The 15,935-nt window shown below is 37.4% G+C and overlaps 1 protein-coding gene across 8 annotated transcripts in view; it reads right to left on the reverse strand.

The window, feature by feature from the left end:
• The window catches only part of MCTP1 (multiple C2 and transmembrane domain containing 1), a 596,052-nt gene that overhangs the window by 194,252 nt on the left and 385,865 nt on the right, over positions 1–15,935 (reverse strand). For all 8 annotated transcript variants that reach the window (XM_015140441.3, XM_015140440.3, XM_028850075.2 and 5 more), the window contains 2 exons: positions 14,913–15,083; positions 11,215–11,345 (listed from right to left, as the gene is read on the reverse strand). In XM_015140441.3, coding sequence (XP_014995927.2) covers positions 11,215–11,345; positions 14,913–15,083 — 302 coding nt within the window. The remainder of the gene's footprint in view (positions 1–11,214; positions 11,346–14,912; positions 15,084–15,935) is intronic.

The raw sequence follows: 15,935 nt of genomic DNA on the forward strand, positions 1-15,935 counted from the left end.
TGTGCTATATTCAGTGTTTCAGAATTTTGACTTTAATAATTCCAATGTAGAGAATGTCCGTTTTCATAAATATATCAGACAAGAGAGTATTTAATGACTTTAAGGTTCTTTGTGCTAGTTAAGGTTATTCGGATCTCTTATTTATCTAAATATTCTACTCGAGAGTAAGATGCCATTTTAAATGAAGTATCACCTAGAACTAAGCAAAGTTTTCTTGTTAGCTTGAGGATAAACTTAAAGCTTCACTGATGGGTATCAAATCAAATTGTTGCTGGAATTGGGTGGGGAAAAAGCATTTGCTACTCTCACATAAATTTTGAACAAATGTGTTCAAGGATGGAACTCTTACAACATAGTCTAGTGCAATGTGAACACAGTACTAATTGCTATGGGGTAGATTCTTCTGTATTTGGCTCACTGGTACTGTTATGTCCTGAACAAAGGGAGGTTTCACTACCGTTTGAATATAGAAGTAATAAGTGGCCATCCAGATGGCTCAGGATAGGCATACAGTAATGGTTTTATAATGTTATCAAGATAAAAACGCAAAATCGAAAAAGCATCCAAACAAATTTATGAACTCCAAATATATGTTCACAGATACATACACAGAGAAAAGATCTTGGGTTTGGGAGTCAGATTCCCTTGGTTCTAGACCTCAGTCTTACATTAATTAGTCATGTGACCTCTTTCAAGATAACTTATCCTCTTGAATTTCAGTTTTCTCATGTGCAGATGAACTTTAAATTCTCAAACCCTCAAATTCCACAATTTGTTGTAGCTCTATGTTTACATTTGCTGCATCTTCCTTTCTTTGCAATTCCACAAATCAAAAAGCTAAGAAAACAAAATTATCTTATAGGCAGTGAAATATTATTCCTCAGATGTATTGCTAAAAAAACTTCTGAATGTTGGTGTAAGAAGGCATCTCATCTCATCTCATCTAATTTCAGACTGTATTGCAAAGAGCAGTAGGGTGTGCCTCAGAGGCCACTATGGGTGGCAGTGTGGGAAAAAGGGGTGTAGACTATCCTCTTTGGTTCACAGAGCAGCTCCCCTGACATCTGTTTTTTATTGAGGGTTGGTATCTGTGGTTTGAAAACTTACCTGACACAGCTTACATAGCTCCCTAGGCTCTCCAGGAGCCATGGTCTCCTGAGTCCTCAGCTGTTCGCTTTGCCTCAGCTGCTCCTATGGCTGTGCCTCCCCAAAGGGCTGCTCTTCATCCCAAACCCATGCCTGGGTCCTCATGGGTCTCCCACCTAGGGCTGGCTGATCTTTCACTATCCCAAAAGAGCTAGGCACTCCCCTTTTCTGCCAAGGTGCATTCAGGCCTAGCTGCCATATACTTTGAGTTTCTGACTTCCAAAGTCACTTCTGCACTTCTAAAGCCACTTCTAAAGCCACTTCTGCACTTCTGCACTGTGAAGATTGTATCTGGCTCCCAGATCAACTGCCAAGGAAGCTGCATGAAACAATGCAGAAGTTATCTCCTTGTAGGGTGAACTGTGATCAATGTAATAGGAGATGGGAAGACAATGTCCCTCTCCTCTTCCCTTTCACAAACTATGCCAACATGTAATTCTCCACATGGCCTGTGCACATGTGGCCATATGGATGCACCTGCTAAGCAGCCAGCTATATCTCTGAAATACCAGGAACAGTGACCAACCCATGAACATACTTCCTTTCATTGCTTCCTAGTATTCCCTAGAAATACTAGGGAATACTAGTATTCCCTAGTTCTTTCTTTCTCACTCTCACTGTCTGGGATGGTACCTCCTAATAAAGTACCAGCACTCAATCACTGCCTCATGCTCCATTTTTCTCGAGAAACTGGCCCAAGGCAAAAACCATTGCTACAGTCCAACCCTCTCCGTATGGATGTCTACAACACAAACTTGACCATGTCCCTCCCTGGCTTTGTACTATTTACAATATATCCTTAGCCAGTCAACAGTACCCTCCATGAATTACCATCAGCTTATGTGTCACTTGCTAATGCATTCTCTCTTACAACTTATCATTCCAGAAGCCTTATAATCCTCCCAACATCCATATTAGAATGCACCTGTTTCTTTATGTTTGGACAAGGCATGCCCTCAGCCTGAGATGATGTATCTCATCTTTGCATGTCTAATTTTTACCAATTCTCATTGAAATAACTTGGAGCTGTCTTTCTCAATACCCTGAAATGCCTCGAGGGCAGGAACAATGTCTTATTCTCAGCGTATGGCACAGCAACTGGAATACAGCTGGTGCACTGTAAGTATTAAAGTACTATGCACAAGGAAATGGAGGCTCAGAGAGGCCAATAATTTACCCTCGGTGACAATGCTTGACAGTGGCAGAGCCAGTGCTAGTGTGTAATGTGCTCATTCTACCACTTCTATATTGTCTTCCTAGAAAGTGGTTTGACTTCTCCCCAATACTTATTTCACTCATTCATTCATTCATTCATTCATTAACTATTCATTAAGTGTTTATGTCTTAGGTCCGCTTAGATTTGGAGATTCAACCCCTTCTAAACCTTCACGTTTCTCAGATCCTTACTTCAGAATGAGCATAGATTCTGTGTTACTTTGAAGAAAGTTATTTGACTTCAGAGTCCATGGCTGGGGGTTCAGAAAACTGAAATTTTAATAAATCCCAATTATTCATTAGTATTGTGAATATTAAGCAAGTCACTTAAACTCTTCATACTTCAGCTTTCCTCATTTATTGAACGGAAATTTTAAAAAAAACATGCCTTCTCTTTGCAAAGAATTGTAAGAACACAGGAATCATGGATGAAAAAGTATTTTGAAAAGTTGAAAGTGCTATGTAAATGTGTTATCTAGTTATACTATCACATTTGCCTTAGTTTGATATTTGAAAATTCAAGTGATCTGCATCAAATTCAACTCATCAATTAATGAATCAACAGAATAACCAGAACAGACTCGAATCTAAAAGAGATTTTTGTATTAGTCTGTTCTCATGCTGCTAATAAAAACATACCCAACACTGGGTAATTTATAAAGGAAACAGGTTTAATTGACTCACAGTTCCACGTGGCTGGGGAGGCCTCACAATCATGATGGAAGGTGCATGAGGAGCAAAGTTATGTCTTATATGTTGGCAGGCAAGAAGGCACGTTCAGGGGAACTCCCCTTTATAAAACCATCAGATCTCACGAGACTAATTCACTATCACAAGGACAACATGGCAAAGACCCACCCGCATGATTCAATTACCTTCCACCGGGTCCCTCCCACAACAATGGGAATTATGGGAGCCACAATTCAAGATGAGATTTGGGTGGAGACACACAGCCAAACCATATCAATTTTAGAGCTACTTTCCCTCATTCTACAAATGCTTCCTCGTAGTCCCTGCCTCATGTTCTTTCTTTCTCACTCTCACTGTCAGGGATGGTACCTCGGAGACAGGAAAAAATAAGACTTAGAAAAATTAAGTGATAGCAAGAACTTGAACCATGTTTCCTGACTTCCATATCAGAGCTTGAAGTTCTCTGCATTTAAAACAACAACAACAACAACAACAAAAAAAACTATATACATTTGAACTATTTAAGCACGTGAAAGGAACAGTCATCATCTTTATATGGTGATGTTATCCTCTAAAACTTCAAGGAGAAAAATCTCAGCGTTCTGATCACCGTTTTTCTCCCCTGCCTTTCCATCTGCTGTCTCTGAACCAGTGACCCACAACATTCCTTCCCAGATGAAACAGTCTTGTGATTAGCACCCTGGGTGTGTTCGTATGAGTTCCCTGGGGTATAGAAAGTACATGTTAGAACCATTTGCAATTATTTTTTACCTTAAAAATAAGACAGAAATCAAGCCTCATCAATATCTAATACTCACATGAATACAGGTGGCTCATACATCAGCTAAGTCAGACAGGCCTCAAGTATTTTGAGGGAGGCATAGGAGCTGCATGGCTAACACGAAGGGGTCGACGGTGGCACCCTTCGGGGCTCACTCGCCTTTCCTGAATTGCAGTTCATACATGACCTATTAAGTGGATTTAGAGATTATATAATCTAATTTTAACTAAACTAATCCTCACAAAATGGACAATTGGCTTTAAAAGATCCCACCAAAGGAACTGTGGATAGAAGATAACGCTAATTGAGCAAGCACAAGTGAACAGCAATGATAAACAAGAATCTGCCGAGCCGACACTTCTACTCCACTTGAGCTCTATGTCAGCCCCGTTATGGCTCACAAAGCAACGGTGCTAGAATCAGATCCGGCAAGGGATCTGCCAAAACAATCCAAAATTATCAAGAGGAAATTTCCATCAGCTCTCTTCAACAATGAACGTGTAAGTATATATTATGCCTTAAAGTACTAACTAAAGAGATTTTGAAGCCATCATGGCTAGCAAAACATTTAAACATAAAACACTCAGAATGGGAAGACATGCCTCTATGAGGGGGGGCTTTTAAAAAGCACAAGTTTACTTAATTTTTATCAAATTGAATAATACATGTATGAAGCTTTTTGAGATTTCTTAATATATGAGAACTACTTTACATTTGCATAATATAACATCTTATAAATTAATATAATACATGACTCTTTGAAATGTTTGCATTAAAAAGATTCCATATGTAGCTGCTGAAGTGTTTTCAAGTTCCATGACTCTCCAAAGGTTTTTACTCTCTCTCTGACATTACAAAACGCTAAATGCTGTTATTGCCTTTCTGTTGTTAGAAGTTGTCACTGTTCAACTGTCTCTGGGGAGATTGCTTTATCTGGGTATACTTCTGCAAACTTCTATAATTCCCTATTCACTGACGTGAAGGTAAACTACACACTGTACCTACAGCAGTGTATGGAAACTGTCTTTGAGAACTTTGCCAATTATTTTAAAAATATTACAATCAGTACAGCCTTTCTGAGAAAATCTTTAGATGAACAAACAGTAACTCATGCAAGAAAAGGGATTAAAATCCTAATATATTTTGTTTAAGTTGAGTTTATGAAAAACCAATACAAAAATCAACGACAAACTCCATTCTTTATTTAAATATTGCCTGTGTCCCTAATGAACTATTTCACTCAATCATTAGTTTAAAAAAAATAGTAAAATACAACGATTTTATTTTTTTAAAAAATCCTCTCTTCCTTTTAGAATTTTCTGGCTAGCTGTCCTTGTGCTTTCAGATTAATAATGCAGTAGGATTTCTCCTGCTCTTATTTATGTAGAAAGTAAAAGAAGCATTATAGTTTTGGTGTCACAAATAAAAAACATTCCAAATCAGAATCTATGGAGTGTCAAATGCTCAAATGCATTGACTTTCAACCTTAAGAAAACATTAGTTTGGTTTTTATCCAAAGTCAAAGGCTATTTTCCTCATTTGCCACACTGAACTTGAACGCATATTCGTGTGCATCTAAACAGCTCACTTTCTCTTCTCCTCAGCAGTAGAGAGAGCCATAGATTTATTTTTATGGCTGTAGATTTTGAAAGCATTTGTTCTTCCCCCAGAACTTACCAGTTCAGAATACATTTTTCTTATCATATACCATTAATAAGAATTTTGTTAAACTTAAGCCCTTGACTCAAGTTTACATTGGTAGCATTTGGTTGTCACGGGTAGCACCAAATGCCCAGGCCCTTAGAACAATGCAACAAAGTCAGTAGCAAATCACCAACCTAAAATATATGTACCCCAAATCAACACCACTTTAAAGATAAACAAGCATTTTGCACACTAATAAATAATGCTGTAAATCTTTCTATATTGGATGGCAAATAACTCCAACTGAATAAAATTGCATGACACAGGATTTACTTATTCTGCACGTTCAGAAAAACAACTTGTTCTCTGACAGCACTCATTCTTGGCAATTTACCGCAGCTGTCAGCAGTCAATTTGTTCACATTACTGCTCTGCATAAAAGTGTAACAATCATGGGGATTTATTAGCTGATTATCGTAAAGGGGGCAGTCCGTCTTGCCTGCCAAAATGCAGGTGATCAGAAAGTTAAATAATTACATGCAGATTAACATTATTTCACCTTCACTTGAAAACTGTAGTTCAGCGACAGGTAAAATTTGTCGTTTAAACTTGCAATATGGTGTGCATCACCTAAGTTGGTTTACCGAGTACTTGGCATTTTACTGAGCACCCCATGGCTCCGGGACAACAAGCTGAATACAAGAGTGTGGTGAAATAAGCATGAGCTTTAGAGTAAGGAAACTCTGGATTTGAGCCTCAGATCAATCACCCCACTGGCTGAGCAACCTCTTCACTGCCCTCAGCCTCACTATTTGCATCTGCAAAACTGCTATAATATGAACCATCCCTGCTACCCCAGAGTGTTGAGCTAATGTGTATAATAGGGCCCTGTAGGTTGTAAAGCATTATTATTATTGTTTCTTTCCATTTATGGTAAATTTACTTTTGTGTAAAGTTTTACAACCAGATAGCTCTGTAGATATCATGATGATGAAAAGTTACAGTAAGTATCTTGGTAAATGTACAGCCTACTTTTTCCCCAAACATGGCCATTTATTATTACTGAAGTATAAAGATTGTTCAGACACTTTTATACTTTAACTAATTCATTATTCTCTTTTGCATTATATTCAATCATCTTTCCACAATTACACTGAAACTTTCTTACCTTCAACTATCATGTTGTTCTAATTGCCTTTCAATTAATGCCTGGTGTCAGATCAGCATTTGTCTGACAAAAGCCATAATTTCCAGTGTTAAATCAAGCTTCAGGGATTTATATTCAAACCCAGGAAATATTTGCTGCGTGCTTGGTGCCAGATACTTGCTTAGGTATGGAGTATGTTGCAGTGAACAAAACACTCAAAAAATCCCTGCCCTTGTGGAGCTTACCTTCTAATGAGGGAAAATAAATGATAACATAAATGAGATGCATAGTTTGCCATATGGTGGCTGCTTTAATGGAGAAAAACAGAGCAGAATAGCGGAATGGGATGCCAAGAAAAGCAGGTTCAATTTTAAATAGGCTTGGTATGGATACCTCCCTGATGAGACATTGGTGCACAGATCTAAAGAAGATGAAGAAGCAAGGCAGGTGAGTGGATCCCTGAAGAAAGTTAGATAGAGGGAAAGGTCCTGAGATGGGAGGGTGTCTGGTATGCCTTGAGGAACAGCAGAGAGGCCAGCTGGCTGAAAGTGAGTGAAGGACGGGGGGAGGCAGAATAGCAGAAGTTCATGGTAGACAAGCAACAAGGCCAGATTGTGCAAAGTCTTATAGGCCACGGAAGGGACTTCGGTTTTCCCTAGATTACAATGCAAAACAATTAAAGGGTTTGGAACAGAGGAGTTAAGTTACTTCATTTTTGTTTTAGAAATATTACTCTGGCTGCTAATTGGAAACAGACTGTTGTGGGAGGGGAAGTGTGGAAGGAAGAACAGGAGGCTGTTACTATTGTCCATAAGAAAGTTGATGGTAGCTTCGACTACAATGATAATGATAGAGATGATGAGAGGCCGAGAATCCTCAATATGTTTTGAAGAAAAATTATCAGGTTGCTGATTGATTTGATGAGAGTGAGAGAAAGAAAGGAATCAAACATGGTTCCACGATTTTTGGTGTTAGCGACAAATAAGAGAAGCCTGAAGGAAGAGCAGAAGTCAGAAAGAGGTGTGGGACTGGAGGTTAGAAGTTTAGCTTTGCACATTCTAAACTGGAGAAACCTATTAGACTTCCACATAGTGATATCAAGCAGGCAGTGCAATACAGGAATCTGGAATGCAGAAAAGAGTTATGGAGTGGAGCTGGGCTCTTGTGAATGGATGAAGTCACCATGGGAGCCAGTACAGATGAAGAAGATGCCCAAAGAGTGAGCTCTGAGGCTTTCCAGAACTACATGAGGGGATGAGGAAACACCTGCAAAGGAGACAAGAAGGAGCATGCAGTGAGGTAAGAAAAAAACAAGGAGTATGCGTTGTCCTGGGAGGCAAGTGAAAAATGTGTTTCAAAGTAAGGAAGCGGTCAGCTAAATACAGCACTGCTGCTGGGGCAGGTTAGACGAAGGTTGAAAACTGGTCATTGAATTGAACAACGTGGTGGGCTTGGGTGACATTGACAGGAGCAGTTTTGGTGGATTGCTAGGGGCAAATGCCTGACTATATTAGTTCAAGTAAGAATGGAAGTTGGAGCTGGGCGCAATGGCTCACACCTGTTAATCCCAGCACTTTAGGAGGCCGACGCCAGTGGATTGTTTGAGTTCAGGTGTTTGAGACCAGCCTTGGCAGCATGGCAAAACGCTGCCTCTACCAAAAATACAAAAATTAGCCAGGCATGGTGGTGCATGCCTGTGGTCCCAGCTACTCGGGAGGCTGAGGTGGGAGGATTGCTTGAGCCCAGGAGGTGGAGGTTGCAGTGAGCCGAGATCACACCACTGCACTCCAGCCTGGATGACAGATCCAGACCCTGTCTCAAAAACAAAAACAAAAACAAAAACTAAAGAATGGAAGTGGGTAAAGTTCAGTACTAAAATAGTTTTAACTCTTTGACACTCCAGATTTGCAAGTGGCTCTTTCATTCATAGCCACTCTTGTTCTTATTAAATATTATGAAACAAACAAACTCTGTTATTGAGTTTGCATTTACAAAATATATTATAAAAATCATTATATATCACCAAAAATGGAAAATAAAATAGACAATTATAAACCATCGCATAATAAACTCGTTTATATAGATAATGTAATCCATACAAGTGTTCTCAAATTTGGGACTCAGTTTAGACAGTACCCTTAAAAAATGTTACTAGCCGTCAAAGGAATAGTATCACCCTCTATGGCCAACTTTAAACTTACTCACAAGCCTCCAGCAAATTCCTAGAATAGTCTCTACTTTCAAAATTAACACAGACACAGAATGTTGCAGTGAGCGCTTGCAAAAGAGGACAGAAGATTATGATGACAGTTTTATGACTGTTACTTTACCCGGAGTACTCAAATTTAATTGGAAAGTAAGTCAATTGTCTTTGAAACTATTCTAGGAATTAAGTAATTCTATTATAATCTGTATTATCTCCACTGTTTCCATGAAAGTTTCAAATAAATAAACACAGTTGCCTGATACTTAGGTATAATAATATGTTGCTTTTCAGCGGCAGAATGCTTTTAAAGAACAATTTAACAAGCGTCAAGTTAGAGACCTAGAGTTTTCAGTGCTATCTGGATATCAAAAAGATTTGAAATGATGATGCATCACAGTTATTTCTGCAAAAGGCAACCTTGCTAATTTAGGAGTGTGCAACATGTTTCTATTGTCCATCTTTCAGTACCTCAAAATTCAACACTCATTCCTTTCATTGTGTAAACCAGTATAAACCACTACTCCAGAGCTGTCTTGTCTATACCTGTGCTCATTTCACTCTAGCCTTTTGGGCTTAATTTGCTTTCATAGGCAATTAAGTTTGGTATATGACCGAAAATAGACTTCTCTTTTTCAAGCCTCCACAGGCATCTGGAACAATCCCTCTGATCTTCCATCCAGCAATTTGTCACTGTTTTCTCAAAAATTAGCCAAAATATGAAAAACCTTTAGGAACAAGGTGAAGTGAGATAGTTAGGTCCACCCCTCTGTCAACCATGTCTGCCCTTGAAGAACTCATAATGTTATTAAGTGAGGAAAAGAAAATGATCAGTCCCAATTGGCCTGAGAATTTTCAGTTTTTAAATTGGAAAATTCTTACCAAAGGAAAAAAATACATAAAAGAACATCTGTCATTATACAAAAAAATAGAGAGAAGAAGGGATATGAAGGAATGTAATATATACCTAGAAATACAGGAAGACAGTATATTTACAGCATAATCTTCATTATTTTACCAAGATAATAAAGTTTGAATACAAAGAAATAAGGTAGAGGTAGCAAGTTACACATGCCCATCATTCTGATTAACTTGTGGTCACCAAATATAACTAATGTTATTATAACCAAAGAAAATGAACTCATCATTTGAGGAATAGCTACATAGTACCTGCTCGAAAGAGCTCATGGCCTATTGAGGGAGACAGAATCTTAGATATATAATTATAATGAAATGCATTTAATGTGTTAACAGACGTGGTATATCCCAAAGAGAACAAGATAAAACTTTAAGAAAACTCTGAAAATAGTGTTTTAATTAAGGGAAAAACATGTGCAATAAAGGCCTATGCTTTAAAAAGGCTTGAAATGTAATGTAGTATTAGATTATGGTGGTGTTTTCCAGGTTCACCCTACAAGTAAAATAGTAAAGGCTGCCTGAAGCTCATTTTTGACCGCTCACTATATAATCCTATGAAGAAGACGATACATATATAACTGCATCATAAAAAAATCAAGAGACAAATATGTTGGACTGGATTCCTGTTCTTACTTTTCCAGAGTATAATTTATTTTACTCTTAGGATGTATAAATTTTCTTCAGGCTGTATGTTTAAAGACTTGGAATTTCATGTAAGCTACAGTGAGGAAAGAATTTTTTTTTAATTTAAAAAATTAACAAATTTTTCGGTACACCACACTTTATTTCAATATTGGCATGTTTCAATGTGTTTTGCTACAAAGACACATATATTACTATCAAAAAATATAAACATAGGCTTTAAAATAAGAAAACAATTCATATGATTCAAGTGGTCACTCAAAATAACCCTGACTTTGTGGAAAAATGTCATGTAAGCCTCAAAATACTCCTTTCTTTACTGTGTTATCAGATTAACATGGATCTGCCTCACTTACATGCTTCCTACACTAAAACTTGGGAACTCTTTACGGATTTATGAACTCCAAGGAGATTACAAGTATTGTCTACTTTGTAGGGCGCTGTAGAAAATAATGCATTTTATGGTGATAGTATGCTTTATGAAAATAAATATTATTTTAGATCACTTTACAGACTATGAATATGCTCTTTGTTCCTTTATGTATCTTATATCAGATGAAATTCCTCTTTTTCAACTCCCATAACTTTGACATCTGGAGAAAATTCACGGATATCAAATTCAGATAGCCCGTGTCCATCAACTGGCCAAAACCGCCACCTACTGGTCAATTTTTGAATCTATTTTTCAGTTCATCCGAGCATTGCCCTACCATGGTAAAGTCCCCTTCTTCAAAACGGTAAAGATCATTTACAATAACAGGCTTACAGCAAATATTCTTTTAATAAAAATGCTCTAGGGGTGAACCAAAAGTTACAAATTGCACAAACCTGCCAATAAAATCATCCCTTTTCCCAGCATCTTTGTCCCATGCAGTGATATCAATGATTCCTCCTCTTTCTTCATAAAGGTGAAAATCAAATTGTTCCCTCCACTGAGGATTCAACGTTTTTGGCATAATCTGGAAAAAAAAATCATTATTGTCATATTGCTAGCAGCTTTAAAAAAAAAACTTCAACCTGAGACACTAAATCAAACTTTTGGTACTATAGTATCTAGAAAAGCATGCTGTGTGCTATTTGAAAAAAAGATTACAGAAATAATGGAAATGACTCATTCGATCTCCAGCATCCTTACTGAGTAGTACCTGAATGGACCTTAATGGATGTGTACTGAAAATCAAAAGATATCCTTTGATTATCTTAAGTAGCAGATAAGATATATAAACTATGTATGAGAGGTAATAATCTATGAAAGAAATAGCTCACTCGGATACTAGCAATATTTTACATAATCATAGTTAATACATTAAAATATAACTCATAGTCAGTCATCTCATAATAAAAGAGGATGAGGATTTTCAGAGTATTCTTTTTCTTACTTGCCATACACATTGGAATACTGACTTGAGTACATGAAAAACACACAGTGAATTTCTGTGAGAGTAGGACAAAAAAGCAAGTAGCTTTTGGGTGGTCAAACTTTTATCTTAGACTTACAGCACTGATGTAGTATCTCATGTTATAGATGGATAAGCTGAGACCTAGAGTTTAAGTGACACACCTAAGGTCAGTATGTTTTAGCATTTAGACACTAACTCAAAGTCTTTGATTAAAGCTTCAGAACTCGGCTGGGTACGGTGACTCACGCCTGTAATCCCAGCACTTTGTGAGGCCAAGGTGGGCGGATCACGAGGTCAAGAGATCAAGACCATTCTGGCCAACATGGTGCAACCCCGTCTCTATTAAAAGTACAAAAATTAGCTGGGCATGATGGCACTTGCCTGTAGTCCCAGCTACTGGGGAGGCTGAGGCAGGAGAATTGCTTGAACCTGGGAGGCGGAGGTTGCAGTGAGCCAAGATTGTGCCACTGCACTCCAGCCTGGCGACACAGCGAGACTCTGTCTCAAAAAAAAAAAAAAAGCTTCAGGACTCTTCCCCCAAAACCATATGCGAAAAATGTTTGCGAAATAATAAATGAATATACATGAGTATATATGTATGCATACATATATGTGGATATACTCTTTGTGTTGCATATACAAGAAAGATATCTGAAATGTAATTCTGTAACTTCAAGTATTCAGATAAGTCATCTTGTACAGTAGAATCAATGAACAAAGTAACCTATATTGATAGGAACGGAATTTTAAAATTCCATTCACCACTGGGTTAAACAACATTCATATTTGTTTCCTTGTTCTTTCTTTTTAGCAGGAAGGCATGAAGTGGCCTTTTCTCTTTTCAATGTATGGCAGACAGATCTTCAGATGTAAAGTTTGAAAGCAATGAAGTATGTTATATGCAAAGGTAATGCAAATGAATCACAATTTTTAAAGTTCATAATCTGAAATTAATCAGCAATAGATCAAGGAAAGAAAGAGCAAAGAGAGACACATGTCCATTGCTGGGTTTCATATTTCATACCTAAAGAGCAGAACTATAAAAATAAGTAATGTTTGAAGCCTAGTAGAACATGGAAATGGTGCTAACTAAGAAAGGACAAGACAGAAGTGGTCATAGGTACCTATTTTTGGAATCAGTAGCTACTTTAATATATGTTATTAAGCCCCATGGCAGAAAAAAAATGGCACTGAATGAAGGCTATGATAATTTAAATGTCTTATAATCAGGCTCGGATGAACTCCTATGGTATTTTGGGGTGTGGTCTGTCTTTACTTATCTGGCCTTAAACAGACTAAATTTCCATTTTTCTCTTTTAGGATTGCCTTCCCTATATGATTTCCTTCAGGTCAGATATAATGCCTTCCCTTTCCATGTGGGCACTCCAGCCAGCCTGCTAGCAGTACTCACTGCCTGCTAATGATGGGCTCTGTGATATTTCTAAACTACCTTAAGTACTAGTGAAAACTTCCTGGGCTGGAAGGGACCTAAGCAGGCTGTTTATCAAAAATCTATAGAAATTATGACACTAAGGTGAATAAATGCCCATCGGAATGGAATGTGATCTTTAATACAAGATGGATATGATCAGTTGTCCTAAGCTGTCTATGAATAACAGCTGTAAAAACTGACCAATAAAGAGGACATAGTTCATTAAAACAGAGATAAGATGATATGGTTTGGTTCTGTGTATCAACCAAAATCTCATGTTGTATTGCAATCCCCACATGTTGGAGGAGGGGCCTAGTGGGAGATGACTGAATCATGGGGCTGGATTCTCCCTTGCTGTTCTCACGATAGTGAATGCGTTCTCACAACATCTGGTTGTTTAAAGGTGTGTGGCGCTTCCCTTTTCACTCTCTCTCGCTCTGCCATAGAAAGACATGCTTGATTCCACTTTGCCTTCTGCCATGATTGTAAGTTTCCTGAGGCCTCCCAGCCATGCTTCCTGTACAGCTTGCAGAACTGTGAGTCAGTTAAACCTCTTTTCTTCATAAGTAACCCAGTCTCAGGTAGTTCTTTATAGAAGTGTGAGAATGAACTAATACATAAGATATGTGCCAAAAATATAGCTATGAGTACTAGACCCTTATTCATTATTACTTATATCACTAATATTATTGTTTAATATATTATTACTGCTAATATAATTGATACTATATGATATCTTTCTTACTACTGTTGTTACTCTTCCTCTTCTGCTATTTTCATTTGCTTAGTCATTATGGACAAGGAAGTATTCTAAGCCCTTTAAATGCATAACTAACGTAGATTCATTTAATCTCAGTAACTCTGTTAGGTAGGCATTATTTTAACTCTCATTTTTACAGATGGGAAAACTAAGATATGGAGAGACAAAGCAATTTGTTCTAATAAATTTTAAAATTTGCTATTTGCATTGGTACAATTCAGGTTGGATAAAGTGTCTAAGAGTAATGTATGAAGATTTTTATGGCATGTAAAATAATGCTATTTGTAATACTGATATTAGCACTAGTTGTAATAATGTTAAAAGCTACACTCTTGGGAGGCTGAGGCGGGTGGATCACGAGGTCAGGAGATTGAGACCATCCTGGGCAACATAGTGAAATGCTGTCTCTACTAAGAATACAAAAATTAGCTGGGCGTGGTGGTGCACACCTGCAGTCCTAGCTACTCGGGAGGCTGAGACAGAAGAATTGCTTGAACCCAGTAGGCGGAAGTTGCAGTGAGCCAAGATCGTGCCACTGCACTCCATGCTCCAGCCTGGTGACAGAGCGAGACTCCATCAAAAAAAAGAAAAAAAAGCCACACTCTGAGTACTTTATGTGCCAGGCATGAACTATGTGTTTTCTGGGTGGCTGTTACTGTTTTAATCCTCAGAGCTATGCCAGGAGATAGTTCCAACTATTATTCCTATGTTGTAGATGAAGAAATTGGGACACAGACAAGTAGTTTACGTGAGGTCACCTAGTACCTGAATGAAAAAATGCTATATAATTATTGGTCGTGTTTGCTGACATGTTGTTTAAAAAAGTTTGTTAAGCATTTAAAAAATTATCTAGTGGTTTCATCTCCTAAACCAGGGCTATTAACCAATCAACGCCTTCCAAATATTGACAGGAACACAACAGAGATATGGTTACCTTGCTCTTGTACTTCTGATGCCCAAGCCGGAACTTCACGTAGGGATCGCTCAACCCATTGGAATCCATGGCCTTGAGGTCTCTCCCTTCAATCAAGGTGATGCTGACTATTCCTCTCCAAAGATGTGATTTTCTGTGTAGGTCTGATAGGCGTAAACTTTGGGTCTGAAACTTTTGGCAAATGAAATTGAGTTAGGTTATTGTGTTTTAAACCCAAATACCTCATTTTGGCATTACCTTTTCTCCTGTTATGATTCTTCAAAAAAAAAAAGGCTAGACAATTATAATTTTTAAAATTAAAATAATTATGAATTATTGTTTGTTAATTATAAAATTAATAAATTATGAAACTATCATCTCATGATAAATTTGTTATGTAAAAGAGTTGAGTGTTCAAAATACAGCCTAGCTTTTCAATTCTTAAGATTACATGATGTAGATACTTCAAGAATATCAGAGAATATTTGCATGTGTGCCAAATAGGCTTATACCAAAATATATATACAATAAATGTTAGAAATATCAAAGGCCTCATTCATACTGTGGTATTTAATTTTTAAACTATTTGTGGTTTTTGAAGATCTCTTTGTTTATGTTATAAACATATTTTAGGGGTGGTTTTTAATTGGAAGATTAGTTGCAAGTGCTATTCAGATAGTTTAAAAACTTCTTTCTTGCCACATTTGGAGATTATTGAGCTTCAGATTACTAAAGGACAATTTAAGTTACCACAAGATAGAAAACAAAATCAATACACCCATCTAAGATGTCTTGCTTATACCTAAAACTTTCATCACAAATATTTAAAATGTTTAAAGTTACACTGTGATTTATATTGGCAAGTATGTTTCTGGATTTATTTTACATTTTAGTATCTGAACGTTTTCTTTAATTACTTTTAATATTCTTTTTTTTGTTTGTTTGTTTAGAAACAGAGTCTTGCTCTGTCACTCAGGCTGGAGTGCAGGGGTGTGGACATAGCTGACTATAACCTCAAACTTGGGCTCAAGTGATCCTCCTATA

The sequence above is a fragment of the Macaca mulatta genome, chromosome 6 (genome assembly GCF_049350105.2).
Source record: "Macaca mulatta isolate MMU2019108-1 chromosome 6, T2T-MMU8v2.0, whole genome shotgun sequence".
Lineage (NCBI taxonomy): Eukaryota > Metazoa > Chordata > Mammalia > Primates > Cercopithecidae > Macaca > Macaca mulatta.